This window comes from Malaclemys terrapin, chromosome 2 (assembly GCF_027887155.1).
Source record: "Malaclemys terrapin pileata isolate rMalTer1 chromosome 2, rMalTer1.hap1, whole genome shotgun sequence".
NCBI classification, from domain to species: domain Eukaryota; kingdom Metazoa; phylum Chordata; order Testudines; family Emydidae; genus Malaclemys; species Malaclemys terrapin.
In genome coordinates, this window is record NC_071506.1 from 193025843 (window position 1) to 193053685 (window position 27843).

Genomic DNA, 27843 nt, shown 5'->3' on the forward strand with positions numbered 1-27843 from the left:
GGCGGGGCCCAATTCAGGGGAATTGGTTGAATTGGCCTAAAGCCGGCCCTGGTAAATGTAAGGCTTTGAGGATTGAAAAATGAGCAAAAGGAGCTCATCCTTCAAACTTGATCCAGCATTCCCAAGAGTAGTTTGAAGCAAAATTAAATATGACCTTAAAAAAAATTAAAATAATTTATACCAGCAATTCTCAGACTATGAGCTGCAGCCCATTCTTGAAATAGACTGAACTAGTGTGCTCCAATACAGTGTACAATTTAATTTTTTTTTTCATTGCCCCTGCCTCGTTTCATTAGCAGGGTCACTGTTCAGGGCATCAAACAACTCATACAAGAGCCTGGAAAAGCAGTTGTTTGTTTTCATGTAATAAAAAGATAAAAGGTCAAGGTGTATCCACAAAGTGCTTGCTCTTCACAAAAACAGAAGAGTGATTTTTTTGTTGGCACTAAGAATTTTCTCACGCAGCTCTAGTGTTTTGTGGCTTAAAGCTATAAAACTTTAGATAAAAATTCCTGCAGTCTAATCCCTCCTATAAGCTGTTATCATGTGAAACCCTAAAACATCAATAATTTGAAAAAATCTCTGAAGGCTATTTGCAGTCTATTTGCAGTGCTCTCCAAAGGCTTCTGTTGTATTTAACCTAAATGAGCTGTCACAGAACACTATGGGCCTAATTTTCATTTACATTGAAACCAGAGCAGTGTAGAGACCTTAGTGAAAGTATGGCAGGAGCTCCAGGGCTTTCTCTGTCTAGTTGATGTCATTTACCACAGGCCCAGCAATTGTTAAGAAATCAACGTTTACCCACTGATCACACAGTGCTATCTAGTAGTCGCATTTTGTCATCATCTTTGTCAGCATACTTTCTAAAAAATAAAACAAACTTTTGTACTACCAAGCGGGGGCTGGCCCTAGGATGGTGCTCTTGGAATATGGGGCCCTGTCTGCATACACTCAAGGGCACATGTCTAGGCCATTGAAGCTGCTGCCAAACCCACAGTCATTTCTGTACTTACACTTTTTGGTGCTATGCATGTGGGGATCTGAGATAATACACAAGCCCTGAGAGACTGTGCAATGCAGACATCAGGCCAGATCCAACGCTGGTGTGTGCAAACACAACTCCTCAAGTCAATGGAGCTCCACCAGGTATGAATTTACCCCATTATAGTAAAATGCATCTTGCACAAAAGAAACTATTGTTAATAAACAGTACACATGATGCCATAACAAAGTGATTTTATTGACATTCCTGTATAGTGATATGATTGAATAGAAAGCGCAGCCTGAGTATCATGTGACATTTTCCTGTCAATATAAGCAAAATCAGTCCAATAACGAGGACTTTTACTGCCATTGACTTGTATGAAGTCTTTAACAAAACAATAATAGACATTTCTTTTAGATAAATTGGAAGCTGCAGGGAATTTGGCTAATGGTACAATATTTACTATACCTAGTACCTACTATCTACAGGCATCTGTTTGTCTACTAGAACAAAGGGACTACATGACTCATTAGGAAGAATATAACAATCCAATTTTTTGGATCTTGTTATAGCTGGAAAACCTATCCCAGATTTGTAGTATATTGCAGTCATTTTTAATAACAAACTCCGAGATACAGCAATAGTAATAATAAGCACCACATTTGTTGTAGAAAGGTTTGTTGGTCTGCATGTGAGTGAAAGTGTTTAATCTTCACTGGGAAGCCCTGTTCATGTTGCTATGAAGACAGGCTGAACATTCATGATTTTAACATAAATTAATCAAAGAATTCTAAAGCCAAATTCATCCTGCTGGAACCCCATCTATATCAGCAGGATTAACACCACGGATGAATTTAACCTGCCAGGTAATATCTAAGTATTCAAGTATATATACATATGAAAATAATGAAAACTTTTTTATTTTTTGCTCAAAGGTCTTAGCTGACTCCTTCAAATTATGACCTTTTCTCTACTCCCTACCCCACCTGTTGTGATGCCATCAGGGGCTCGTTCACCTGCACATCTACCAATGTGATATATGCCATCATGTGCCAGCAATGCCCCTCTGCCATGTACATTGGCCAAACCGGACAGTCTCTACGCAAAAGAATTAATGGACACAAATCTGACATCAGGAATCAAAATACTCAAAAACCAGTGGGAGAACACTTTAACCTGTCTGGTCATTCAGTGACAGACCTGCGGGTGGCTATATTACAACAGAAAAACTTCAAAAACAGACTCCAAAGAGAGACTGCAGAGCTAGAATTGATATGCAAACTAGACACAATCAACTCCGGTTTGAATAAGGACTGGGAATGGCTGAGCCATTACAAACGTTGACTCTATCTCCCCTTGTAAGTACTCTCACACTTATCACACTGTCTGTACTCGGCTAGCTTGATTATCACTTCAAAAGTTTTTTTTTTTTTTTTTTTTTTTCTCTTAATTAATTGGCCTCTCAGAGTTGGTAAGACAACTCCCACCTGTTTATGCTCTCTGTATGTGTGTATATATATCTCCTCATTATATGTTCCATTCTATATGCATCCGAAGAAGTGGGCTGTAGTCCACGAAAGCTTATGCTCTAATAAATTTGTTAGTCTCTAAGGTGCCACAAGTACTCCTGTTCTTCTTTTTGCGGATACAGACTAACACGGCTGTTACTCTGAAACTTGTCAATCTCCAACTGAGGCTATGTCAAACATTTGTTACGATGAAACCTAAAAAAACAAAACAGTCTGGGTTTTCAGTTTAGGTTGCAAATTTACAATTCGATCAGTTACTTGAAATTTCATATGCACTTGAGCAAACTAGGGAACATTTATATTTTCTCATCATAACTTTACAAAACTCATGATTTCTATGCAAAACTAAATGTAGACTGGCCTATTTGCTTTCAGTTTTGTGGTGCCTTTGGACCCCAGAACTTAAAAGAATGTCATTTACAACACTTATCTGTTTTTCTCGCAGCCTAAAATCTGTGTATTGATACCAATATCGTATTTTAACATAATGATAGACCACAACATTTTAAGAAGAGAATTGAATGGGTTATGATTGGTCTGTGCATCTTTAATCTGCTTCACAGTAGTCTTCCTTGTGGAAAACCTTTTATTCCTTCCTGGGGAAGGGCCAAGAAAAAATGGCTCTCATGAATAACCCAAATTTTTACGATGAATGTGCAGACCTGTGGAGAGATCAGAATTCTCTCTCATTTATAGATAAGTAGTGGAATTTGAATTGAAGAACATGGGAAACAGTTCCTCTTGTGTATGTGTTTTTGAAATAAAAGGATCAATAAATGGATAAGACAGAATGAATAGGGTGTTCCTGTTGTGAGATGTTAACTATGCAAACCATCATAAGAAATGATATTCCAGAGATGTCAATGTGTGAAAATTACTTGAGAAGGACTTTATCAGGGGAAGAGAATTAAAAAGCTAGGATCAGATGAAGTTTCTGGAGGAGAAAAAAAAGATAAAATATGGTGTTTTCTTTTCCCCGTTTCAATGTGTTGGTGACAAGTCTAGCAAAAGCATGTGTAGAAGGATTATGAGGACATGCAGAAAAAGAGTCATTTGGTTTCCCCTACTTATTATTTTTGATCCAATAATATGCAGGGTGTTTCCATTTTGATGCTATCAGAATCATCTGAGAAAACAGCTTTTTTTAAATATTTCCATGCCGTGCACTTGCAGAAGTGTTTTTGCCAGAGATTTTGATGGAAAAGAAGCTGGCCATGCCATATATTTTCTTTATCCAGAACACCAAGTTGCTTGACATGATAACTGTCAAGTATGTAGATGCCTACAACCTATTCTAACCCCTAGCATATGGCCCATGTTAGAACCTGATCTGAAGAAGGAATTCAGGAGCGAGTCTTTCTTGTTTCAGTCTGGGGCTAGATGCTGCCTGTGCAAATACAAATATCTTTTATTATGCTACAAAAAATAGTTTATTTTTTTAATAAAATACAGCTTTGAAATATTTTAATATTTTAAAAAATTCTAACTATACAGTTATTTAAAAGCTGGAATTCCCCCCCCCCCATTTTTATATTAGCGAGACAGCTCTTGATGTACAGTTTTCTTTCGCCAATCTGGGACCAACCAGATGGCTACTTGTCTTTGCTTATTTTCTTGTACTGTTGAAGATAATGCATGAATATAATGCATGTTATTTTGTAATGATTCTGTCAGGGATGAAACAGGAATCTTGCACAAAAAATTGGCCTTTGGGACCCAACCTATGAGATGCTCCTACTGAATGGGGTTGAGGTTGCTGACCACGCTGCAGCATCAGAGCCAGAGCCTTTGTGGCAATCCTGGTATAATGCACTCTCATATAATTCACCCTGATGTAATAGATGCATAAAGAAGCAGGTTACATAATTATTGTGAGCAATAACACCCACAATATCTGACTATATAACTGAGAGTTCTTTGGGACCGACGCTGTGTTTTTACACGAGTGTTGAGGCCCTGATTCATAGTTGGGGTCCCTAGTGGCTACCATAATACAAATACATTAATAAATAATTTAATAAATAAATAACAATGTGTATTCTAAAATAAATACTTAAAAGAAACACATAATAAAAATACTGTTAAATGGCCATCAAATATTAGTGACGTAGAATTAATGGAGCACTTTAAAAATTCATATTCTGATTAAATCAAAATATAGTATTTCTGCTTAGAAGCATGTCTTTACCTGTCACTGTTAAGACATGCCCTAACTTTAAAATCAAGAAGAAAATCATTCAAAAATATTAGAAAACAATCATATACACATTAACGTATTAATAGCTAAATATGTCCGTCAGTAAAAACGCGTGGAAAGGCTGGGCCTATGTTCTTTGAAGGGTAGGTTTATAAGAACAGAATGTATTGGATGTTGAATTAGTCTGTAAACTTGACAGCTTTCTGAAGTATACAGGGCTGGCGCTTCCACTAGGCGATCCTAGGCAGTCGCTTAGGGCGGCAGGATTTGGGGGGTGCCATTTTGCCACCCTCAGCAGAAATTCAGCGGCGGGCGGGTCCTTCCGCTCTGGGTCTTCGGCGGAAATTCGGCGGCGGGTCCTTCATTCGCTCCGGGACCCGCCGCCGAAGTGCCCCGAAGACCTGGAGCGGAAGGACCCCTGATGCCGCATGCTCAGAGGCGGAGCACTGCCGCCTGGGGAGGCAAAAACCTGGCGCCACTCCTGGAAGTATAACAATAAAATGAGCATAGTAACAGAGACACAGATGGGTGTGGTATCTGACTGCCATCCTTTTCACGTGAGCTATTGCTCCTATTAAGACAGAATTACCCTGTATATTTCACTTAGTTTTTGTTATGGGTAGTCTTTGACCCTATCGAGCTCACTTCACATTTTCCCAGTTAAGACAAACACTTTCAATCCACAATTAGTTTTGGAAAACAAGGGCAGCAAAGGTTAAAAGTTGGAGACAACCAGTGCTGTGGGTTTGATTGTAATAGCCTCAGCAATATGCATCAAAGACAAGCATGCTGCTGTGTGCCTTGCCTTTCCTGGCTTTGGAGCTGAAAGGTGAAGCCCACAAAATTAAAGAATTTGAGGTCTTAATTAGGCACCGCAAAAGAACTAGATCTTTAATTTGGTGGTACCTAATGAGGCCATGTGGGTCATTGAGCTTCACTCCAAGAAGAATTGCTACAAATGCTTAAGCAAAAGAGAGATACAATCTCGCTGCAGCTGCACATTTAATAACTTTGTCTAAACCCTTCTGTGCACAACCAATTCTGAGGTTATGGAGGTTTGCATTTGACAACAAAGGGAAAAAACAACAACCAGAAGTTAGCCCTGCCTGACAAGAAATAAATGGCTTCTGATATAAGGGACGGGATTGTCTATACTTCTCATTTGTAAGGATGTGTTTTAAACATCAGATAACAAAGAATCAGTAAACAGAATCCAAAGATATTAACAAGAACAGAACATTCTTCTTAGTCCCCTTTTCTTTGTCATGTACAATATTTAGGTAAGGGATCCTTGTCCTTTATGCTACATAATGAGACATCCTTCTTGAGTGTGCACAAATTTGTGCTTCTTGTGTGGTAAACATTACAATAGAGATGCCCCTCCCAAAATGTCTGAAGTGCAAGTTCTTTGCAGTACGACAAGTAACCATCCATAGCAACCACTGGAATACTTTGCATTGGATTACAGGTTTTTTTTTTAATGTCTTATCTGCATCATTTGCCTGGGCCAGTTCCGGTTGATGTGGATCTTGAGTCCATGTATAAAAATTTCAGTTTTACTCATAGATATCTCTATGATGGACGATATGTACAGGAAAAACAAGGATGGATGAAAGAAACGCTTGACCACCTCCCAGGACTGAATTCAACTGGTAAGAAGTAAGATGAACTGTGGATTTGTTTAGAAGACACAGGCATATAGAAGCTTGGAATGGTTGATGAGGTTATTTATTTTTTAATCAACGTAGGTGGAAGTAAACATTTATCAACATTTGGTCAAGTGTAACATAACCTGCATTTGTATTTTCATTATTATTAATGGAGGTATGTGGAGACATACAGAAACCTTGAGACAGTTGTTTTTCTATTGCATACAGGAGTCCATTGGAAACTGAGGATGAAAGCATGAAGGTTAGATCTTAGGGAGGCAGTTCTTCATGCACAGCTTTTGTCAATCCTGATTTTTGTTTTCATAAATAAAAACATGGAAAACCAAGATCATATGATGGTGGGGAAGGAAGGTGACATCATCAGCCAGGAAAATATCAGAAGTGCCTGAATTCCCTCACTCAAGTCCAAACGTGCTAGTTTCTTCAACAGCTGTCAACAGCTTTTCATACAGCATAGAATAAGATGGGTAAGGTGGAAGATCCAAGCGGTTGAAACATGTGTGTGCCCTGCAAATGGAAAAATGCAGTGTGGTAAGTTTCATTTACTTTTAACAAATATATTAATGAGAAAACGACGCTTATTCTGACGGAAATTCACTTATGTCCTCTAAATTGCTAAAAAGCTTTAATTAAATAAAGCCTGAGTGTTAAAATAAAAGCCCCTAAAATCCAAAGAGTCAGAAGATATTTTAAAAATATACATGCATCAATTTGAACTATATATATATACATAGACAAACTAAGCATTAACAGAAAGTATCTGTATGACAGGCTAGATCCTGCATTAGGCCCAGATCCTGCAATGAGCTCCATGTCGGTGAATCCCCTGTGCAAATGTGGGGTTTACTGTGGAATTAAGGCCTCAGACTTCACACAGAGTAATATTCACTGGTGCCACTTTGGTTGTTTTGTGCTGTTCCAGAAATGCAAAGCAGCTATACATCTGGTATAAATGGCTGGTTAAGCTCTGCACTACAGGACAGTTATAAAATGGTTGGAATGTATTGGTAAATTTGGCCCTTTGAGTAGAGTAATAAGACAGGACTGACAACTGTAGGTTCAGAGGGAAAACAGGAAACACTACAAAACCAACTGGTTTGGGTGCCTGAAAGAGGAAGGTCTCTAGAAAGCAGAATGCTGTTTCTGTAACTCACTTGTTATAAGGCTAGGTTTTAAATATTATTATTATTTTTTATTTGTATTACTGTAACGTCTCAGAGCTCTAGTCAGGGATGAGGACCCCATTGATTACAGTCTATAGGTATCAACATGAGGTATTAATATTTCATAATGGGGTCTACAGTCTAGTAGAGAAAGGTATAACAAGATCCAATGGTGGGAAGTTGAAACTAGACAAATTCAGACTGGAAATAAGGCGTATATTTTTAACAATGACAGTAATTAACCATTGGAACAATTTACCGAGTGTTGTGGTGGATTCTCCGTCACTTGCAATTTAAAATCAAGATTGAATGTTTGTCTAAAAGATCTGCTCTAGGAATTATTTGGGGAAGTTCTATAGCCTGTGCTGTACAGCAGGTCAGAATCTATGTATTGGGCTAGGCATCGTACAAACACAGACAAGATGTCCCTCTCACAAAAAATTTACAATTTAAGCCAGTTGATACGTTTTTCAACAAAATACGGGACACATTTCCCACGAAAAATATCCCCATTTTCCACCAATTCTAGTTTTAAATCACGCTTGAATCGGGGGAAAGATTTCCATTTGTATTCCGGCTTTGCTAAATCTTTTACTATTTCCTTTTCTTGTAGTAACCCTGGTGATCAAAAATCCTCAAGATTTAAAACACTTTTATGGGAGCAGGAGGAGGCCCCAAGAACGGGAGGCTAATCCTAAATTACTAACAAAAATTGTTCCAGTCAGTTCAGCATAAAAATGCTATTTGCTTTTTAGTTTTGAAACACACTGACCTTTACAAATATCCCCAACAGCCTCAAAACCATGCTAATTAGTAATCCATCATGCTGTGCTTAATCTAGCTCTGTAGGGAGTGCACATATATGTCTCCTTTCCCCCTCCTAGGCATGGTGATGAGTGTTGTTCATGTCTGGTATTTCATATCCACATCAGGCCAGATCTTCAGCTACTGTAAAATGGCAGAGCTGCAATGAAGCCAATGGAGCTATGGTGATTGTTGAGAATCTGGCTCCTGGTATTTTTAGAATCTATTACCTTGTTTTACTTCCAGCTCTCAGATCTCATCCTTTAATACATGTTATTTCCTATGAGCTGAAGCAGAAGAGCCCTTCCTAAAGTAGACTCCCTCTTATCCTCTGCTGCTCATTTGTTAGGCCAACCAAAAAAAACAGGCTGAAGGCAGATTAGTTGGCATGAGACTTGTAGAACTGAAAGGGGAGATTTATCAAGCACCCATGGTGAATCATTAAAAGCTATCAGGAAATTGAAACAGCCAGAGGCATAGTCTCCATTGCACTGCAGCATTTCAATTAGGAGAGCTTTTACTAGTTTTTCTGAATAAAAAATTGTAAACTGGTTATTCTCTGAGAGAGTATGCAATAAAAGCAATTTCCTTTGGAAATGAACTGGGAACATAAAGGAGTTAGAGAAATAAATGAACCTTGATAAAGTCATTATTATAATACATTTCACAAGTTAGTGCATCGTGTGGTGTATGCATTAGAGATGAGTAGCCTTCTACCATTATTTGTGTTCCTCAGCCATCCCCACTAAGCGCTACCAATGCGTGTCAACCCTCTTCAGGAGCTAGAAGGTGGTTGAGTTCTCTTGGTCCATTCAGTCACCGGACTCTGCTGAGACTAGCAGCAAAAGTGCTGATTAGTGCTACCTGCAATGGTATTTACTGTGATATGGACACCTGTCCACTAGGAACTGGATTGAGATAATCAAACTCATTTCAATCAAGCCAGTGAGCAAGCTTCTGATGTTAATGACTTTCAGTCACTCTTCATCAGGGTCAGATTCAGAGCATAGACCTACTTGTTTTCCTATTACCAGTTCTCCGAAACAAAATCCCTCAAAACTGAAGCCATTATTAACCTTTTGAGTGTCACACATAAAGAGCATTTAGGGGCAGAGAAGAATCTTCTTTGTGTCATTCCTTTACAATTTGAATGGAAGGCAAGGTCCTAACATACTGTGTGTCCTCAGAGCCATACAAATGGCCCTTCGTTGGACATACAAGCAAACATCGGATTACGGGTTTGTACAGGACAAAGGCTTATGTAGAGGAGGACAGCCGGGTATAGCAGATTATTACAGGGTCATATAACGGGGGAGGAACTACTGGAGGGAAAAAAGGGAAGGGAACCTCAAAATGTCTGGAGATGTTTGGACATTTATCCAAACAAAACATTTGTACCCTCTAACCCAAAAGTATCTGTCATACAAAAAGATCCCCAAACAACCAAATAAAAAAGGGAAACTCTCAGGCCAACTACCAGGCAGGTACCATACATTGCCAAAGGAAAAAATATGGGGTTAAATTCTGTTCTATTAATCTATGTAGTCAGCCCAGTTTTACACCAGTGTAACTAAGAACCAAATTTTTCCATGTGACCTTCTTGTAAGTGGGCCAGCTGTCATTTCCTGTTCTTTGTTGCAAGGGTCAAAGTCTAGGGACAGGCTTGATGTGCTGGGCCCAGGGTTATCAAGTGTCTGCTTATGTAATGCAGTGACAAGTTCTGATTTTTGGTTTGGGGAGGGGGATAGACAGGAGGAAGATAAGCCTTCCCTGTTCCTTCTCAGTATTGCTGAGAAGGCATTAATTTTGCTTCTTGCAGCTGAAAGTTGAAACCCTTTCCTTTTCCAGCTGAACCAAAAGGCATTCAACTCAGCGCTTGGGTTGTTTATATTATATGTTATGTGATTCCTAAGCACCTAGGTCAATTAAGAGGCAGGGACATTTTCTGTAATGTCACAGCCCCTTCACTTTGTGCCCAATCCTGCAAGGGGCTGAGCACCTCCTAAGGTGTGCTGAGCAGCCTTTATGGCCACTGATGTCGCTGTAATCAGAACATGGCAGGAGAGGCTCAGCATTTTGCAGTATTCGGCCCTTTGTGTGTATTGGAGTGGAAATGCTGCTTGAGCAAGGGAAGAAACAATAATTATATTTTGCGAATAGGCTTTCTTCTTTCAGTTACACCTCTAGCTAGTCCTGTTAGCCTGTTGACATTTATGAGAGCATATTCAGCAAGTATGAGGACCCAAACTCGAAAGAGCAGAGTATTTACACCTTTATGAAACTGACTCCTACACTTTTAGAAGAAAACATAAGATAAAGTAATCTAAACTATGACCTACTTATCATGCTCTTGTCTTGAAGGGAGAAAAACTATCAACTGATAACTTAAATTTCTTTCTTCTTTGCAGTCTGTAGTTACAACTCCTGGTAGTTTGTGGGGGTCTGAATCTCTAAATCTCTTAGTGTCTCCACTGCTACTTCTCTCCTTTTAAATGTCCTCTCTAAAAGTTACATGTAAGCTTTTAAGCTCTTGGCATTCTTCTTCTTTTGTCACTTCCCTTAATCTTTATAATGCTGACAGTCCAAAGGCAGCAAATGCACACACAACCCTCCCCTGTCAAACTTATGGATTTAACCCATCAGCTGTAATAAGGCTTGCTTTCTGACAGAACAGTACCAGAGAGACAGAAATGGGCCACTTGTTCCTCTCACCTTGCTTTTTTAGGGAGAGCCACAATCCTCAAATCTCTCAGATCTTCCATACACATATCTACGTTTGCTTCTCTTTGTTTGTGAAGGGAAACACTCAATGGTTCCTCTTGGGAATTTTTTGCTTAAGAAGTGACCTGGGGCTCTAAGGTTATATTTCTGTTGTCTTCAACAAAAATGGTTTATGCTTCCTTTACTGGAGGACCAGTTTTCCAAGGGTCACATATCTGAATAAAGTTTGTGCCTTGAATATTTGACTGTCCTAGTAACATTTTATTGTCAGCATGAAATTTTGCCAAACATATACATAATGAGAATATAAAGCACAACAATATAGGAACTATACTTTGAATAGGAGAATTATATTATATCCCATAATCATCTCCCTTAGACTGAACTGTAATAGGGCGATTAGGAGAGAGGAAGGGACTCAAGAAGGAAAGAGGGGAGGAGGAGGAGGAGGAGAAGGACCAAGGATTAAAAAAATAACAAAACAAGCAAAACTAACACACACACCACTAGGAAAGGGGGAAATGATGAATTTATATCCTGTTATTTGTACATCCAGTACCTTAATTGTTATATAGCAGTTCTGGATATTATGATGATAGGTGTCTAACAAATATTTTAGGACCTAGAGAGATCATTTATGTAAGATCAAATATGTACTGATAATCTGCATATTCTAACTGCAGACAATATGCTGGTATTTATAAATTACTTTGTAGAACTAAAATCACTTTCAAGGGAAAGTCAGCTAATTCTCTATATTGATTGAGAAAGTAAAGGTCTCTGAGGTACAGATTATTTGCAATTCTTATTGAAATCGCTGGGCTGAATCCTGAGGTCCTTATTTGATTTTTACCTAGGCAGAACTCTCCTTCAAGCCAAGGAGAGTTTTGCCTGACTGTGAAGGAGAAACAGAGTAAGGATTTCAGGATGTGTCCCAATGGGAGGTATAAGTGTTCAGCACTTCTCAGGATCAAGCTCTTAGCAGAGGGCATTGTCTTCTCAGACAGCTGTAACAGAATGTTTTCCCCTCTCTTTGCACATACTTTTCAGATGAAGTTGTTTCCTTAGTTTTAGACACAGCTACATGATTTAATATAAGAAGTTTTTTTTTGTATTCATTACAGTATGGTGGGGAATTAAGGTCAAGTTCTTGGGAGACGGAGGGAGTTGGCTTAGAGCCAAAAATCTGCATGACACAAGATAACAGCTTCCCCTGCTTCAACAAGGCTATAGATGGGAAGAGGTTTTCTCAGATCTTCATCCAGCTATAAACCCAAACAGTAGAACGATCTTTCCCCCATGGGAAACTTACTAAAAACCAAGCACTGGGAGTCAATGTATAACTGCTGCATTTCAAAGGGGAGTCTTCCATATAAAACAGAGAGAGTAAACCTGGGGCCTGAAGAACAGAAACCAGCATAAATAACATTAAGTGCCTGGACTCTGTTACCTAGTTTGTGGGTATCTCATTTGATTCGCTACAGCAGTCTGGAGGAAAAACAAACCATAGTTTTACATTGACAGAGTCCTGTAGGAGTTAGACACACTCTGGTTGGATACTGCTGCAGAGTCACGTTCTTGTGGTCTGGGAGTAGAGCAATATCTCTGATCTGTTTTCTGCTTTGGCTGCCTTTATTCTAATGTGTACACATGATACATAGATGTAGACTAGAATAAAATAACCTATGTCTCATTTCCCATGCATAATGGAAATAATCCACTTGTTGGGTCTGATATTCCTTATACCAGTGTTTCACACCAGTGTTACTCTATTGACTTCAGTGGATTTATTCCTGATTCACACCAGCATAAGTGAGGTTAGAATAAAGCTCCTGGAGTCCAAATCTTCCAAACCACTCTAAAGTCATGACTACTGTTGATATGTCTATACCTGAAGCTGGAGGTGTAATTTCCATTTTGAGAATACATATCCATGCTAGCTCTAATTGAGTACCGCACTAAAAATAGAAGTGTGCCCATGACAATGTGAGGGGCTAGGCACCCTGAAAACAATCCTTTCCGAGATGTTAGGCTGTGTCTACACTTCAACTGCTAGAGTGGCCCAGCTGCAATGCTGCAGCTTTGTTGCTGTAGCTCGTCCGAGTAGACACTCACTACAGCAACAGAAGGGGTTTTCCCATCACTGTAGTTAATCCACCTCCCCAACAGGCAGTAACTACATCAATGGAAGAATTCTTCTGTCAGCCTACACTGGTGGTCAGGTCTGAACACATGTCTCCTGGGAGAGAGGGGGGATTTTTCACATCCCTGAGAGAAGTAGCTATGCTGATGTAAGTTTTCAGTATAGACCAGCCTTTGGTATGTACTTGGGTGGATGGCCCCTCCTGCCGCTGCGGTTACACTGCTATTTCCAGAAAGCCCTACCTTGAGTGCTATGTATTAATTTTAGTACTATTACAAGTATCATTTCACCTCAGAAATTCACACCCTGTGTCTTTGCTGATAGTGCTGCATGTTGTGGCAAGTATTAGGCATTACTACATCTGTATTCATTGGTAAACAAAACAGGAGCAATTGCACACTGTATCACTAAAGCATAAGGACAATGTGTATGGGAGAGTCACACATCTAAAACAGCTATCAGGAGAAGGAAGAAGAGACCAAGGAGGGAGCCCTGTGTTCTTACAAAATATTTAAAACTCTTCTTGATACTCTGTAAAACATCTGGAAATGTTCAGACCAGACCTAGCCATTAAAACCCAGCAACCCCACATCCATCTCTGTGCCAGGCCCAGCTGAAGAAGCCAACTGCTTGGAGGTTTATGCAACTTTTTGCAGATTTCTATGGCAGAAGAAACAGTCATAATTTTTGGTGGACTGGGGCCTAAGACTCTTGTAGCGTTCATGAAAAAACTCAAGCCAAAAGTTAGGGTCCTAAATCCATATTTGAACACCTAACTGATCTAACCTGATTACTTCTAGGGCACATAGAGAGGGTCATGTATTTTCCCCATGCATTACAAAATGGGGGAGGGGGATAAGTGCAAATGTAGAGGTGGGGAATTGTTTGAGTGGGAGAAGGATTTTTAGTGAGTTACCTTAAATTGGTACACTTAGTGTGCATTTTTAAATTATGCCCAAGTGCCTAGAGGATATGGTCAGATGCTCTTTAACCCTCTAAACAAATCCATAATTAGGCATCTAAATAAAAAGTTCAAGTAAATGTGGATTTAGGAGCTTAATTTTCAGTGTCCAGTTTTTGGCATTTTGGCCCTAGTGTTTTTTATATTTCTGACTGCTATATGCACTCAACAGCGCTCTACAATTATTAAATAATAAAGATGGTAGTTCATGGTGAACAAGCTGGGTTTTTCCCCCATCAGAAATGGTTGCTTCACTTTTCTGGATCACATTGCTCAGAAAGTTCTAGAGGGTTCTGTAGCTCTGACCTGGAGAGAAGGCTTCTTCGGGGGAGAGTGAGACTTGAGTAATCAGTGGACAAACTTAAGGCAGTTAACTTGAATATCTTGAGGCTAACTGAATCTAGGTCATAAGCAATGTCTAGGTTAACACAGAAAGTTAAGCAGAGCAGAATGAGGCAAATTACCTTATTAGCCCTTGACAGGTCAGCCTGGCATTTCTTATATACACTACAAAACCCGCTCATCTTCACACAGAGAAGTCTAATGTAGATGGATTTCTACAGAAATGCTGCACAACTTGGAACTTGTACTTTTTGTGATTCTTCATATTCACAATCAGGACTGTCCATAACCACCTCTATAGCCCATCTATAGAGGTGGTTATGGACCTCTCAAAGACTCGGGAAAACAAATGGGACTTGCAGAATGCCAGGAAAGTCATTAGACTTGGTCTCTGTCAAACCAAAGTAGGAAGCATGTGATAAAATCAAAGGATTCTCCTTGAAAATCAAAGGTCAGCAGCACCCTCCCAGGCCTGTCTACCCTTTGGATTTGCCCTGATGCCAGCCATCGCTGGCCACCCACCAGAACAGTTGCACTGGAGCAAACCCCTAATGCAGATATGGTAAATTGCAATTGGCAACAGTGCAGTTTACCACTGCTTGAAATGGGGTTTGCACCAATACAGCTTATATGGTTGTCTGGTCACTGGTGGATGAAACAAGGGCTAATTCCCGATGCAGATGAAACTAGGGCTAATTCCCCCAGTTTCCTGAAAGGACTGTATGTTGGAGCATCTCAGCTGAATTTAACTGGAGGTGGTCTCTAATGTATGCGGGTCCCAAGCCATTGAGGGCTTTATAGGGCAAGAACAACACTTTGAATATCCTTCTGGAAATGAACTGGAAGCCGATGTAGATCTTGAAGCACAGGTGAGAGGTCTTCCCTGAATGAGGAATGTTAAGCAAACAGGGCACTTCCTTATTTGAAATCTCTTAATGGTGGTAAGATGTAGCCTATATAGAGTGCATTGCAGTAGTACAATCTCAAGGAGACAAAAGCATGGCTAGACATAGTGACATCCACATTCAAGAAAAGAAGTCAGAACCTAGATGGAAGGCAGTGTGGTCTAGTTGACAGAACACTGACTAGGACTCAGAAGATCCAGGATCTATTCCTGGCCCTGCTATTGGTCTCTTTGGCAAGCCACATCACCTCTCTGTGCCTCAGTCTCTCCATCTGTAAAATGGGGATAATGATATTGACCTCCTCTATGATGCATTTTGAGATCTACTGATGAAAAGTGCTATATAAGAGCTAGGTATTATTATTATTATTATGGTTGGACACAAATATTCTTGGCCACTGGTGCAGCTGTGGAATCCAACAAGATGCCCAGGCAGTGAATCTATGTCATAAACACCAGGCACTTTCCCTAAACCAAGACAATTGCCTCTGCCTTTCTCCCAAAATCTTCCCACAGCCTGTATGCATTATTCCAGTCTTGTCTGGGGTGAGCCTCAGCAAGTTTCAATCTGTTAGGAACTGGGTAAATCATTCAGCTGCACATACTGAGCCAATTAGAAGGGATATATAAATCTGGGTGGTATCATAGAATATGAGGATTGGAAGGGATCTCAGGAGGTCCTCTAGTCCAACCCCCTGCTCAAAGCAAGACCAATCCCCAGACAGATTTTTGCCCCAGATCCCCCCCTTCAAGGACTGAACTCACAACCCTGGGTTTAACAAGCCAGTGCCCAAACCACTGAGCTATCCCTCCCCCACTGAGCTGTACTCATCACACTGACTACAGCCCATTTCCTCACTAAGCTTCCTAATAGACCCATACACATTAGTATGCAAGTTTTGTGTGCAGATGCCGGGTGGTTGGTGGCCTCTGATATACAGGAGCTCAGACTAGATGATCTGGTGGTCCCTTATGGCCTTAAACTCTATGAGTCTATGACATGCTGAATAGTGGGATGACAAAATGGAACAAATGAGATCCAGTGGAGGTGTTCAGATCTGAATCCCTATGGGACTTGAGCTAGGAAATGGGTATCTGGCTGAATCAGAGACACGTTTTGAAATCTCACAAGCTCTGAAATCTCACAAAAAGATTTGGTTTGGATCTGAGGAATTAGCATCCTGACCATTCCTTACTATTTAAAGGACTCCAAATGTGAAGGTCTGGTTTCAACCCATCTTTAAATATAAAGGATACCAAAAGAAATCACCCTTCACTGAGTGCAGTTGTAGGTTCAGTGGCTGTGTCGTGATGAAGTGAGACTTGTCCTTTGCTGCTCTTGTATTCACTGTCATTAATTGCTAGAAACACTGAAATGAAGTGTTGTGCTCATCTTCTCCGCAGCATTTAAGATTTTATTCATAATACAGACATACCTTGGAAGGGATGTTATTTTTCCCCATTTCTCTATACAGAAGCGCCGCAGACCATTGCTCCCTCGAAGGGCTGCAAACCCCTCATATGGCACACTAGATGTTCCAGTGACAAACTGCAAGAACCGTAGCCTCTGTTCATTGTTAAATCTCTCCACTGCTGCCCAGAACCACCGAATTACAATATGCCCATCATGGTAACCTGAGAGAGAAAGATTAGAAACATACAAGTTAAGTGGGAACTGGATCAGATGATGTACCATTTCAATACATTTCCATAAAAAGGAATGTGAGCTATTAGCTTCTCTTGCTACAAAACCTCAGCCAAAGGACTGATCTAATGATTGATGAGCTATGTCTTAGCCCTCTTGTCTTCTCACCTCTGGATAACTTAATACAGCTAACTAATTTGAAACTACAAAATTCCATGTACAGCAAAGCTCACATTTATAACTCACGTATACAGCCCTTTCCAAAAACATTTTGGCAAATACTGTGGTTATCCATGATAAATATAAATGACTAAAGTTGATATTCTATAGGGCTCATGACAGCTTGATAGAAAGGCTACATTTCTGATTCCCAAATACAACCAAGGCTGTAGGACTGGATAAATTGTTACATCTATAGCAGATAACATTCAATGGTATTTCTTTAAAACAATGTAATAAGAGGGGTAAAGAAATTAAATCAGTGGTCCAGATCGTGAAGCTAGCATAGGAAAGTGCCGGCCCAGTTCCCTGCATCCTAGGTATGAATCACTTTAAGGGGACATACCCTCTTCATGGCCAATACCAGTCCCTTTTGGGGTTGTACTGATCTCCAACATCTGGAGGGGAATGGCTGCTGCAAGCCCTTCCCTGGCAGACTTTCCACCACAGCTCTGGGCTTGAGATCATGCTAGTGAAAGCCAGAATGAACCCATGCTCAATCTAGCTCAATAATTATATTTAAATAACACTCTATGCAGAAGAGTTAAACATGAAAACCATTATAGGGAACCCTCCTTATGGCTAGTAGCTCAGTGCTTAAGCAACAAATAGGTAAGAATAGTTGGTGGTCAGCCAGCAGCCAAAATTTGCATCTTGTGTTTATGGGGGAAGACAGGTCAACTCCATTGAGTTTTCTTTTGTGTTGCAGAGCCGGGGGACCTGGGGGGACAACCCATTTGCCCATTACTCAACAGTTCCTGCACACACTATGCTCTTTGTTCAAAACAAAACAAGTCCAATTAGTTGGGGCAGGGGATTTAGTGCTGGTATTCAATGAAGGAGTGAAACACTTTGACTTGGGGGCTTTAACTTAGTGCTGAATTTTGTTAGAGTGTAACTGGGAGCAGAATTTGTCTCTATTGATGTTAATGGGAATTTTGCCATTTTCTCAATAAGGCCAGGATTTTACTCTTATTGTTCAATATAAATAAAGTATATGCTAAATTCTTCAGTCTCTACTCAGTCAAAACTCCCATTAAGTCAAAGGAATTTTGTCTGAGTAAGATCTGAGTAGAAACTGCAAGACCTGTTCTAGTATTAACGTGTCTATTGGCCAAATCATGAGGTCATTATTTAGTTTTCATTGAGTCCTTCTTGAGAGAAACCGTCTGAATTCAGTGGGAGTTTCCCTCAGGAAAATTAGAGCAAACACTGAGTACGCATCTCAGGATGTGGCCTGATAATAATGAAGATCCTACTAAGTATGAGTAGATAGTTTACCTCCACGATATTCTGTGTTGTTACGCCAGTCATTGAGGTCTATTTCTGCAGTGCCTGCAATCACCAGCTCTAGCTCTCTGGCATCGAAAATGGAGACGAGCCTGGAGTCTACAACCTAAAACACAAACCATTCTTGAGTCCACTCTGACTGGAGGTACAGTAGATGCATTGTCTCAGAAAAACTCAGTCATGGCTCTGATGATTAGCTGCCTACTGTGACTAAGAGTGCATGTCAGCAGTTAGATTCCAATCACCTGCTAATAAATCAGTTGCTCTTCTTTTGTGAGTTTGCTGAGAATTTTAATTGTAAACAATGCTGATCTATGAGGAGATATGATCAGAATGGAACAGCAGAAGGAAAAGGAAATAGTTTGTGCAGAGGACTTCTTCCTACAGCATCTCTTCTGAAAAAGTGATATAGATGGTCAACTGCGTATGACATTTGCAAAATGTAGGGTATATTTTTCTATATTACTTTTAGTCTGTGTCAGAATGTGGTTACAAGATAGCAGCCTTAGTACTTCATGCATGATTAAACTGAGGTTTATCTTCTTAATGGTATTAAAAAAAATCCTTCACAAACTGTACAGTACTCGGATGAACACGGAATATAGAGACAAATATACAGCTTTTCAGCCTTTGTCAGTTCTTGCGGCGCTCGAGCACTTTTATGAATTCTGCCACAGTGCAACTCTTGGAGCCAAATCCTTAGCTGACGTAAATTGACATAGCTCCAATGACTTCAATGGAGCAGTGCCCATTAACACAAGCTTGAGATCCAGCATTTTATATATTAGGGCTAGCCACAGTTTATAGTATAGAATGCTAGATGTCAAACCGCTCTGTGATGAGTTCCTTAGGGATATAGTATGTCTCACTATCTCTGGAAAGTTCTTCTCCTCAATCATGTGTTCATTCTGTACTTCCTCACACTCCAACCCCCAACAGAAGAAGAAAATTTGGAACCCATACTTCACTACAGTATTTTATACAACATCTTTCAAAAAGCCTTTATTGCTTAGAACAGCCACTAGTGGCTAGGGGTCAGATTTTCAAAGGTACTTAGGTGCCTAATGATGCAGATACGTGCCTATGGGAATTTTCAAATGCGCCTGGGCAGCCTCAGAACCAAACTTCCACCGGAAACAATGGGAATCAGGCACCTAAACTGCATACTGCCTTTTGAAAATCCCAAACTGATCTGCATCATTAGAAGCCTGAATACCTTTGAAAATCTAGCCTGAGGAGTCTTATAATCAACAATGGCCTCTGCTTAATATTGACTGAAAAATGGAACAAACCGAAAAACTGAAATAACCACAGAAGAAAAATCATTTTACAATTCTGTATACTGAGCCTGATTCTCCTCTTGTCTGCACTAGTTTTACTCCAATAAATTTGGATTTACACCAGGGTAAGTGAAAGAAGAATCAGGCTCACTATGCTTTATAGACTGACATTTTTTCATAGTTACCAAAGCCAATACCAACAGTTAATATTGTCATAGCTCATTAGTCAACAAACTCAGCCTCTGGCCAGGACAGCATATGACATACACAAGGAAAGTAAAATGTGGTTTGACAGTACACATCCTATCCAAACATGCCAGAAATTATTATTCTATTTGAATGAAAGGAGACTTCTGCGGGGTACAGCAACCTGGGATAATGTCTTAGCAATTTATTTTATTTCCTTGCTTGTGATCTTCCAGTTCTCTGTGCCTCTGATTGGCAGGCATGAGTGGTGAAAAAGGCAAGACTCTGGGAACTGACAATATTCTGTAGTCTCAGCAGATACAGGATTTGATCCTGAAAGTCCTTGTATGGTACACAGCAGGGTGCACAAGGTTGGCAAGTAGAAGACTCATGTGGGTGCAAATGAGATCAAGTGCTAGGCATGGTCTTCTGCGCTGATAGTAATAAGCCTACCCTCCCTTACTTGCAAGTGTGCATGGTGAAAAAGTGGCAGTATGTACAATTGTCTGAGGACACAAGGGCCTAAGTGCTGTTCTCATTTTACCAGTGTGGTGCTTAGCTATGTGCAACTTTCTCTGCTTTACTTTTACTATGAGATAGGAATATTGTTGTGACTGGATAGCAGTAATCTCATTAGTGCAGGTCAGGTTTACCTGTTCTTTTTTTCCCATTCATCACTTTTTATCATGCAGAATCAAGTTCACATTCAGCTACCTTCTCCCTTAATCACTAACATTAAACACATCATCTCCTGATGCTACTACCCCTGCCAGCTAAGGTTTTGAGAATTCCATTCATTTCTGGTATTGTCAGTAGGCTGCCCTTGTGCTTGTCACATTCTGATCATGAGTGGTGGATGGCGTGAGCAACTTTGTTACTTACTTCATAGAAGCCACGGACTAGAGCCTCTGTTTGCTGAACCACTCCTCGTTCCACACGCCACTTTACCATTCTCTCAATGTACTCCTTCTTGTTCTTTTCTGTCACCTGTGTATTTGAACCCCCAGATTTCAGCTCTCTTTCTGTCACCTATCAAATAGAAATACATACTTGGGTAGCAATGCAGAGATCACCATGTATTTCAAAATTCAAGGCAGGCTTTGCAAAACAGTGTGGCGCAAGCAACATTTCTGCATTCCTATCAGTACATCGCATCATTACAGCTCACCCTATGTTGGTGTCTCTCCCATTCCCATCAGAAAAATTAAAGTAATTAGCGGGGGAAAAACACATTCCAAATGGCATATACAGATAATGATTCAGATTCTTTGATTCACCGACATCACACTTGGTGAAGTGGGACACATCAAGGTGCCATGATTTTCTCTGCTCAGCCCCTCTTTCCAGCACAGGCTACAGCAGCCATAGAAACATAGAATATCAGGGTTGGAAGGGACCTCAGGAAGTCATCTAGTCCAACCCCCTGCTCAAAGCAGGACCAATTCCCAACTAAATCAGTCTTGAGAATGTTCCAACTTCTTGTGCCAGCTTGCAGTGGGCCCCCAGAAACCACTGACCAACCAATCATAGCCAAAACATAGCTCACTTTTACCACACGTGTTCATCCTGCCTTTCCCAAGAGCTGCAGGGAGGGTGACTTAGGAGCCAGTTATGCCAGCTCTACGCCTGCTGCAAACTTCCTAACAGGGCAAAGGGAACAGGCCAGGACAGAGAATCTGCCCCAGTGTCAAGGAAGTCAGATTGTCTCACAGAAGAAATGCAATTAGTAGGTTAACTGTTGGTTCAAAAACTTACCTGTTTCAGTTCAATAGTTTTACTCTCATGTGACATGCTCCCTTAGGCAAAAATTGTTACTGTGAGTAAAGCTAAGTGGAAGTGTATATCAATGGCTATAGAATTTCATAGCATCTTAAGGGTTAATTTTAGTTGGTTTGATTGCTGAAGTTTGAGGCAGACAAGAAGTGATTAGAAGGAATTAGCCTTAGGAACCTATGCACTGAGCATATGATCTTTGGCAGATGTTGCAAAAAATTATCTACCTTGTAATTAAACTCATTTCAAATTCACTCTAATAGATTAAAAAAATTAAGAACAGTTAAGGGTTTATTTGCATGAACATTTAGTCTGTGGCAAACTGGGGTCTGAGTCTACCCTGTAGTAGCCTGCTGCACAGAAACTGTCCATGTGGACCTTGCTGCCACGCATTTACACTTCATTAATGCACTCTGATCCAGTCCCATTCAGGCATGTGGCAATTCTCCAAAAAGGGCCATATTTTTGGAGGTTAATGTACCCTACCTACACTCCCCCCACATCACATATCCTTTCAAAGCTTATTTTATGTTCTTTTAGATGAAGTATGATAAGCAGCTGTCAAGTGGTGCCATATGACTGTAGGTGAGGTGAAACAATGGTACCCAAAATGAGAAAGTGTCATTTTTTGCACAGTTCCAGAAACACTGCAACAAGACTACAACTACAGATTTTACTTTTTAAATTAATTTCAACATCTTAATGTGGTGTTCATTGGTCAAACACCAATGTATGTCCAAGTGATAATGTATTAAAAGGTTTGTATTGGTTTTGCATGGACAAGTTTTTTTTTTTTTAAACAGAAATGATGAAGCTGTGGCAACAATGTCAAATATCAACATATTGCAATATACTAACATGAAATGTTTTCACACTGCATATTCTTAATTGTCAGAGTGTGTCACAAGTGATTATAATAGTTTTCTATATTTTCAGATGAAATGTGCTGACCAGATGAGTTTCATATTGAAGGTTGTGCACCAGTAGCAGTAGATTGCGTGCCCATAGTTTGTACTGCATAGTGGGTAGATATAAATGTATGTGAATTCCTAATGTAATGCTTCTCCATTTGTACATACAATACAGTACATACAATTTAGTCTGCATATATAGGGAATTCATCTGTAATTGCCTAAGTATGCAGTACTAGTCTTTCAAATATTCTATAAATTAGCTTTTTAATTCAGTGACATGCACAGGTCAGTATTAGTGTTAGAGATGACAATACACAGCTTCATATTGGGCTTTAATCAAAGTGCTCTAAAATGGTAATTTTGACACTAACATAGAGATCTAATTTATATCTAATTTAGCATAAGTCTGTATCTGTGTACAAAATGAAAAATGGTGATAGTGGTGGTGGTAATGCTAACAATATAATAAATTTACCACTACAGAGAAATTACAGTATATGAAGACATTGAGCACACAAGCCCCTTAAAGTTTACATCAAAGAGAAAAAGACTCTTCACAAACTTTGAAAAATGTGTTATTTGTCAAGAAAATCAAAAGAATACAAAACTGTCAAAGCAATCAGTGCTGGACAGAATTCTGTGATGCTGGCAGCAGAAGTCAGGAGAGATGAATTGTATTGATGGCTACTGGATGAGTTTTCTAGTTTAGATGATGTGCCACCAATACTCTGTCACAGGGGTTGCTTTCAGAAATACACAAGCAAGTTGAATGTTGCACATGTCAGAGTTTTACTGAACCCAGGGAAGAAAACAGATTCTGAATCTGATCAGAGAACATCATGTTCATCTGTTTCTATAGCCACCAGCGCAAGCATGTCCTCCAGCGATTGGCCCTGTTGCATTGTTTGCTTGAGAAAACCACACAAGAAAGACAAGAAACTTAATAAAATAGGAACATTTGAGAACAACCAATCTAAGGGAGGTAGCATGTCAAAGACAAGATGATGACATATTGCACTGATTATCTGTAGAAGACTTGATTGCTTTTGTCACTCAACATGCCTTTCTTCCTCTTTGAGTAAAAAGAATCTTAAAGCAAAACCATCTAGTTGCACTGCAACAATACACTCACATTATGAAATTGCACTTTATCAGCTGGTAGAAGAGATAGACAATTATATTATGTACAACAAGAAGACTCTTCTGTCCAAGCTGCTACAAAGATATAACGCCCTACTTCCCTCAGATGTAGAAACTGAAAGCTATTCTAGTAGCAAATTATAGGCAAGATTAGAAAAACATTATGGTTCTGCAATTTCATTCTATGAACAGCATGGAAAATGCATATCTACCATTGTTCCAGGCAGCACAATAACATTAGCTAATGCCATCCAAGCTGCTAGTCATCTGAAGCAGGAACTTAACTCATCCAAATGTTTTGTGGCTGTTCTTCTGGCGAATGAGCCTGATGAATAGCTTTCATATGAACAAGTGATTTTGTATAATGCTGCTTCAATCCTTTGGTCTGAAATAGCCAAAATGAAAGCCTCAGTATGTTATCCAAAGTCAGGTGTTTGTAGTTTACAGAGGGCAGCTACTTTTGTGCCCCAGTTGGTGCAGGAGTTTGTCCTTTGGTTGGTAGATAATTCAGCCAGCGGTGTCGTCCTTGAGAAGACATTCAAAGAAGGTGTCTCTCAGTTGCAGAGTGCGTAGTATTTAAGTGTTCCAAAATGATCACACCTCTGCACACAGGTCTTGCTGCATGGCTAAACCCATGAGTTTGGGCCTCACAATTGAACTGACATATTGTACCTTCATGGATTCTGCAATTATGATGAGCTGAGGCAGTTCATCACTAGTGTTGCAAAAACTGAAGTAGAAAGACTCCAGAGGGGTATCTTCATTTCAAATGGAATTACACCCCTTCATGCTGGTAGAAATCTCATCCATAAAGGAGACAGTAATATAGACATCAGCATAGAGAGCATTGATGGAAAGGTACCTTCTTTTCAATGGCTAGAGTGATATTTGAAGAACAGTTTGCAGATAGTTCAGCATCACAAGAAATATCCTGACCCATGGAAAAGAAAAGTCACTTATTCTACCCAGGTAATCAGAGACTCTTACGCAAAGTGCAGTATTTGAAAAACCTAGAATACATCCAGAACTGACTCATGATAAAAAAAACTTAGAAAAAAAACCTCTTCTCACCTATAAATGAACAATGTCTGAGATCTCTTCTGGAGTCTCTTAAGACTACTACTTCATAACGTCCTACCAATACCAAATTGCATTGATATTGTTCACACTCATGTGATTCCATTTTGGTCTAGTTTCAAGCATAAGCTTGCAACAAAGAAAGAGCATCTACATAGCAATTCCATATGTACCTATTCTGGATGAAGAACAAATGGAGAGATTTGTGACAGGTGCACTTGATTCTGATGGGACACATAGCTTCTTCAGCCTAGTCAAGAACTCAGTCATCAAAACATTTGCAGACATGGCCAAGAGGACCAAATTTAAGTTTGACAATGGAGGGACAATCACAGCAGCGATCAATCCAGCAATTGTTTTCCGCAGAGTCCTGCCCTTAGCAAGATGAAGAGATGATGTTTCAATGGCAACTGTTCTTTGTCACCGAAGAGGACAGGTGCCTGTGTTCTTCTTCCATGCTGATGGAACTATGAGAACAACAGACAAAGCTGAATTAGGGCATCAGCTGGAAGCAGAAGCTGAAAGAATCCATCAGCTAAGAGAATGCAACTAGGGATATGTCTACACAGCAAAGAAAAACCCACAGCTGGCTCATCCACATGGTCCTAGAGCCTGGACTCCAGTCCAAGCCTGAAGTCTACACAGCAATGAAACAACTCTGCAGCCTGAGCCCTGTGAGCTGACTTGGTTGGCACAGACCAGCAGTGGGTTTTTCTTTGCTGTGTAAACATATGCAAAGAAACCACTGTGTACATCAAAGATGCCAACGCTGTGATACAAATGATGGCTGGAGACAAATTCCACACATTCAGTGTATTGGCTGCTGAGTACTTGAGGCAGGTCCTAAAAGGATTTGAGAAAGCTAATTCTGTAATCAGAGTCTTTGACATATGATAACAGTAACTCTTTGAAAACTGCAGAAAGACAGCACCGGACAAGGTCTAAGGTTGGATGCAAAAAATACCAGGTGATTGGTGGACACCCTTTGCCTCCATGAAAAAAGTTTCTAAATGTGGCATCCAACAGCAGTCACTTGTAAAATTCCTCCGTGAATATATGGTTCAAAATGCACCTTCTTGTTGGAGGCTTTTACAATGGGGACGTAGCAAAGTCCATCACCAGTGGGGTATTGAAGTCCAAGACTTATACAGTACTCAAGAGAAAGCAGATACAATGATGCCTCTGCATGCTGTATGTGCTAATATGGCTTTTGGGCCTCTCGGTGTCAAAGTAACCATAATAATTAGGTCACTTGACACAGAAGGTTTGGTTCTTGTGGTTCACTACTTTTCAAAAATGGAACACATATATAGCATGTAGATTGAAAGAGGCACCATTATCAGCACAACTGACAAGTGTCGCTTCATACTGTGCATGCAATTTGTGACGCACTCACTCCTGACTTCTGCAACATACTTCCTGCTGTATCATCCCTATTTGGAACTGGGAAAAAAAATCTGTGTTTGATGCTGTCAAAACAAAGGGAGCTTTATGCTCCAGAGATCTTGCCAAATTGGGAGAGAGTGACAGACAAGCTGCAATTTCTACAGCAAGGAAATTGTTAGCAGTGATGTATGACCAGCGTAAGAAAGAAAAGGACACCCACATAAATCTGAATAGCTTGCACCTCAATCTAGTCATCAAAACAGACAAGTCACTGGCCAAACTCCTACCATGTGAGGACAGTTTTGAAGAGCATGTCTAAAGAGCATATTGGCAAACAAAGATTTGGATGTCTTTGCACATAGGTGAACAAGATATTGGATCACCACTGCAACATGGATGGAAAAATGTGGATGATGAACTACTTCCTGTATTCTTCAAGGGCCCAGTGGCTTCTGAGCTTCTACAAGACCTTATTTGTTCCTGTACCAGTAGGGGCTCACTGCACAATCAACTGTGTCTATAGTCAGAACAATCTTTCCTGCAAAGAACTGTGTACATGCCAAAGCAATGGAGACCACACACTCAATAGAGACCATAATGGTGAACAAGATGATAATGAAGTTGACTAGAAATGTCACCAGCTCAGTTTAATTATACTTGTTCAAATTCATTATTCTATTTTGTTTCATCCTTTAGATAGTTGTCGTGATGCTTTGAGGTCACAAAGAAATCCAGTTTTATGTTTTGCAATAATACATAGAGTCATTAATCTAACAGAAACTAATGCAAATATTTCAAAGTTTTAATTGTGGATGGTATTATTGTTTATCCCATTTCTATGGTAATGGCACCACTTGTCAGTGTCACATCATACATCATCTTAAAGTAGACAGAATAAGCTTTCCAATGATGTATTATGTGGCATGTGTATAGAGAGGGTACATTAAATCAACAAATCATGATGTCGGCTGCTCACCTGATTTCAAATAGGACTACATGAAAGCACATTAACAAACTGTTAATGTACATCAGCAGGGTCCACATAGAAAGTCTGTGGAAGGCTAGTGCAAGTAGATTCACACCCCAACTTGCCACAAACCATATGTTTGAGTAGACAAGCCCTAAAAAAATGATTTAGAAAGTGATGGAACCTCCTTATGCCCTTTTCAGTTTTCTGCTGCCATAGCAGTGATGTCTACTATAGATAACGAATGGGCTGCATACATGATTTATATGTTTATTAGTCCAAGAGATTGCATACAAAGCATATACAATATGATCTTCATTGTTCTGCCCATTGACAGGGACTTAGAGTAGCATCATGAATTATGAAAACACTTGATGATTCATCCAAGCTCAAGCTTTAATGAGAAGCAGTAAGAGCAAGTAAAGGTAACCAGGGTAAAGTTAGACATAATGGGCTAGAGCCTCAGCTAGTGTACATGGACTCCAATGGAGCTGCACTCATTTACACCAGCTGAGACTTTGGCCCCAGGGCTCAATTTCATCCC

The 27843-nt window shown here is 39.9% G+C and overlaps 1 protein-coding gene across 1 annotated transcript in view; it reads right to left on the minus strand.

Annotated features, from left to right (window-relative positions):
- Positions 1 to 1222: 1222 nt before the first annotated feature.
- The window catches only part of HECW1 (HECT, C2 and WW domain containing E3 ubiquitin protein ligase 1), a 297476-nt gene continuing 270855 nt past the window's right edge, over positions 1223 to 27843 (minus strand). The window contains exons 26-29 of the mRNA XM_054021224.1: positions 20925 to 21071; positions 18568 to 18682; positions 16859 to 17057; positions 1223 to 6891 (exon numbers count right to left, since the gene is read on the minus strand). Of these exons, the coding sequence (XP_053877199.1) occupies positions 6780 to 6891; positions 16859 to 17057; positions 18568 to 18682; positions 20925 to 21071 (573 nt within the window). The 3' untranslated portion in view covers positions 1223 to 6779. The remainder of the gene's footprint in view (positions 6892 to 16858; positions 17058 to 18567; positions 18683 to 20924; positions 21072 to 27843) is intronic.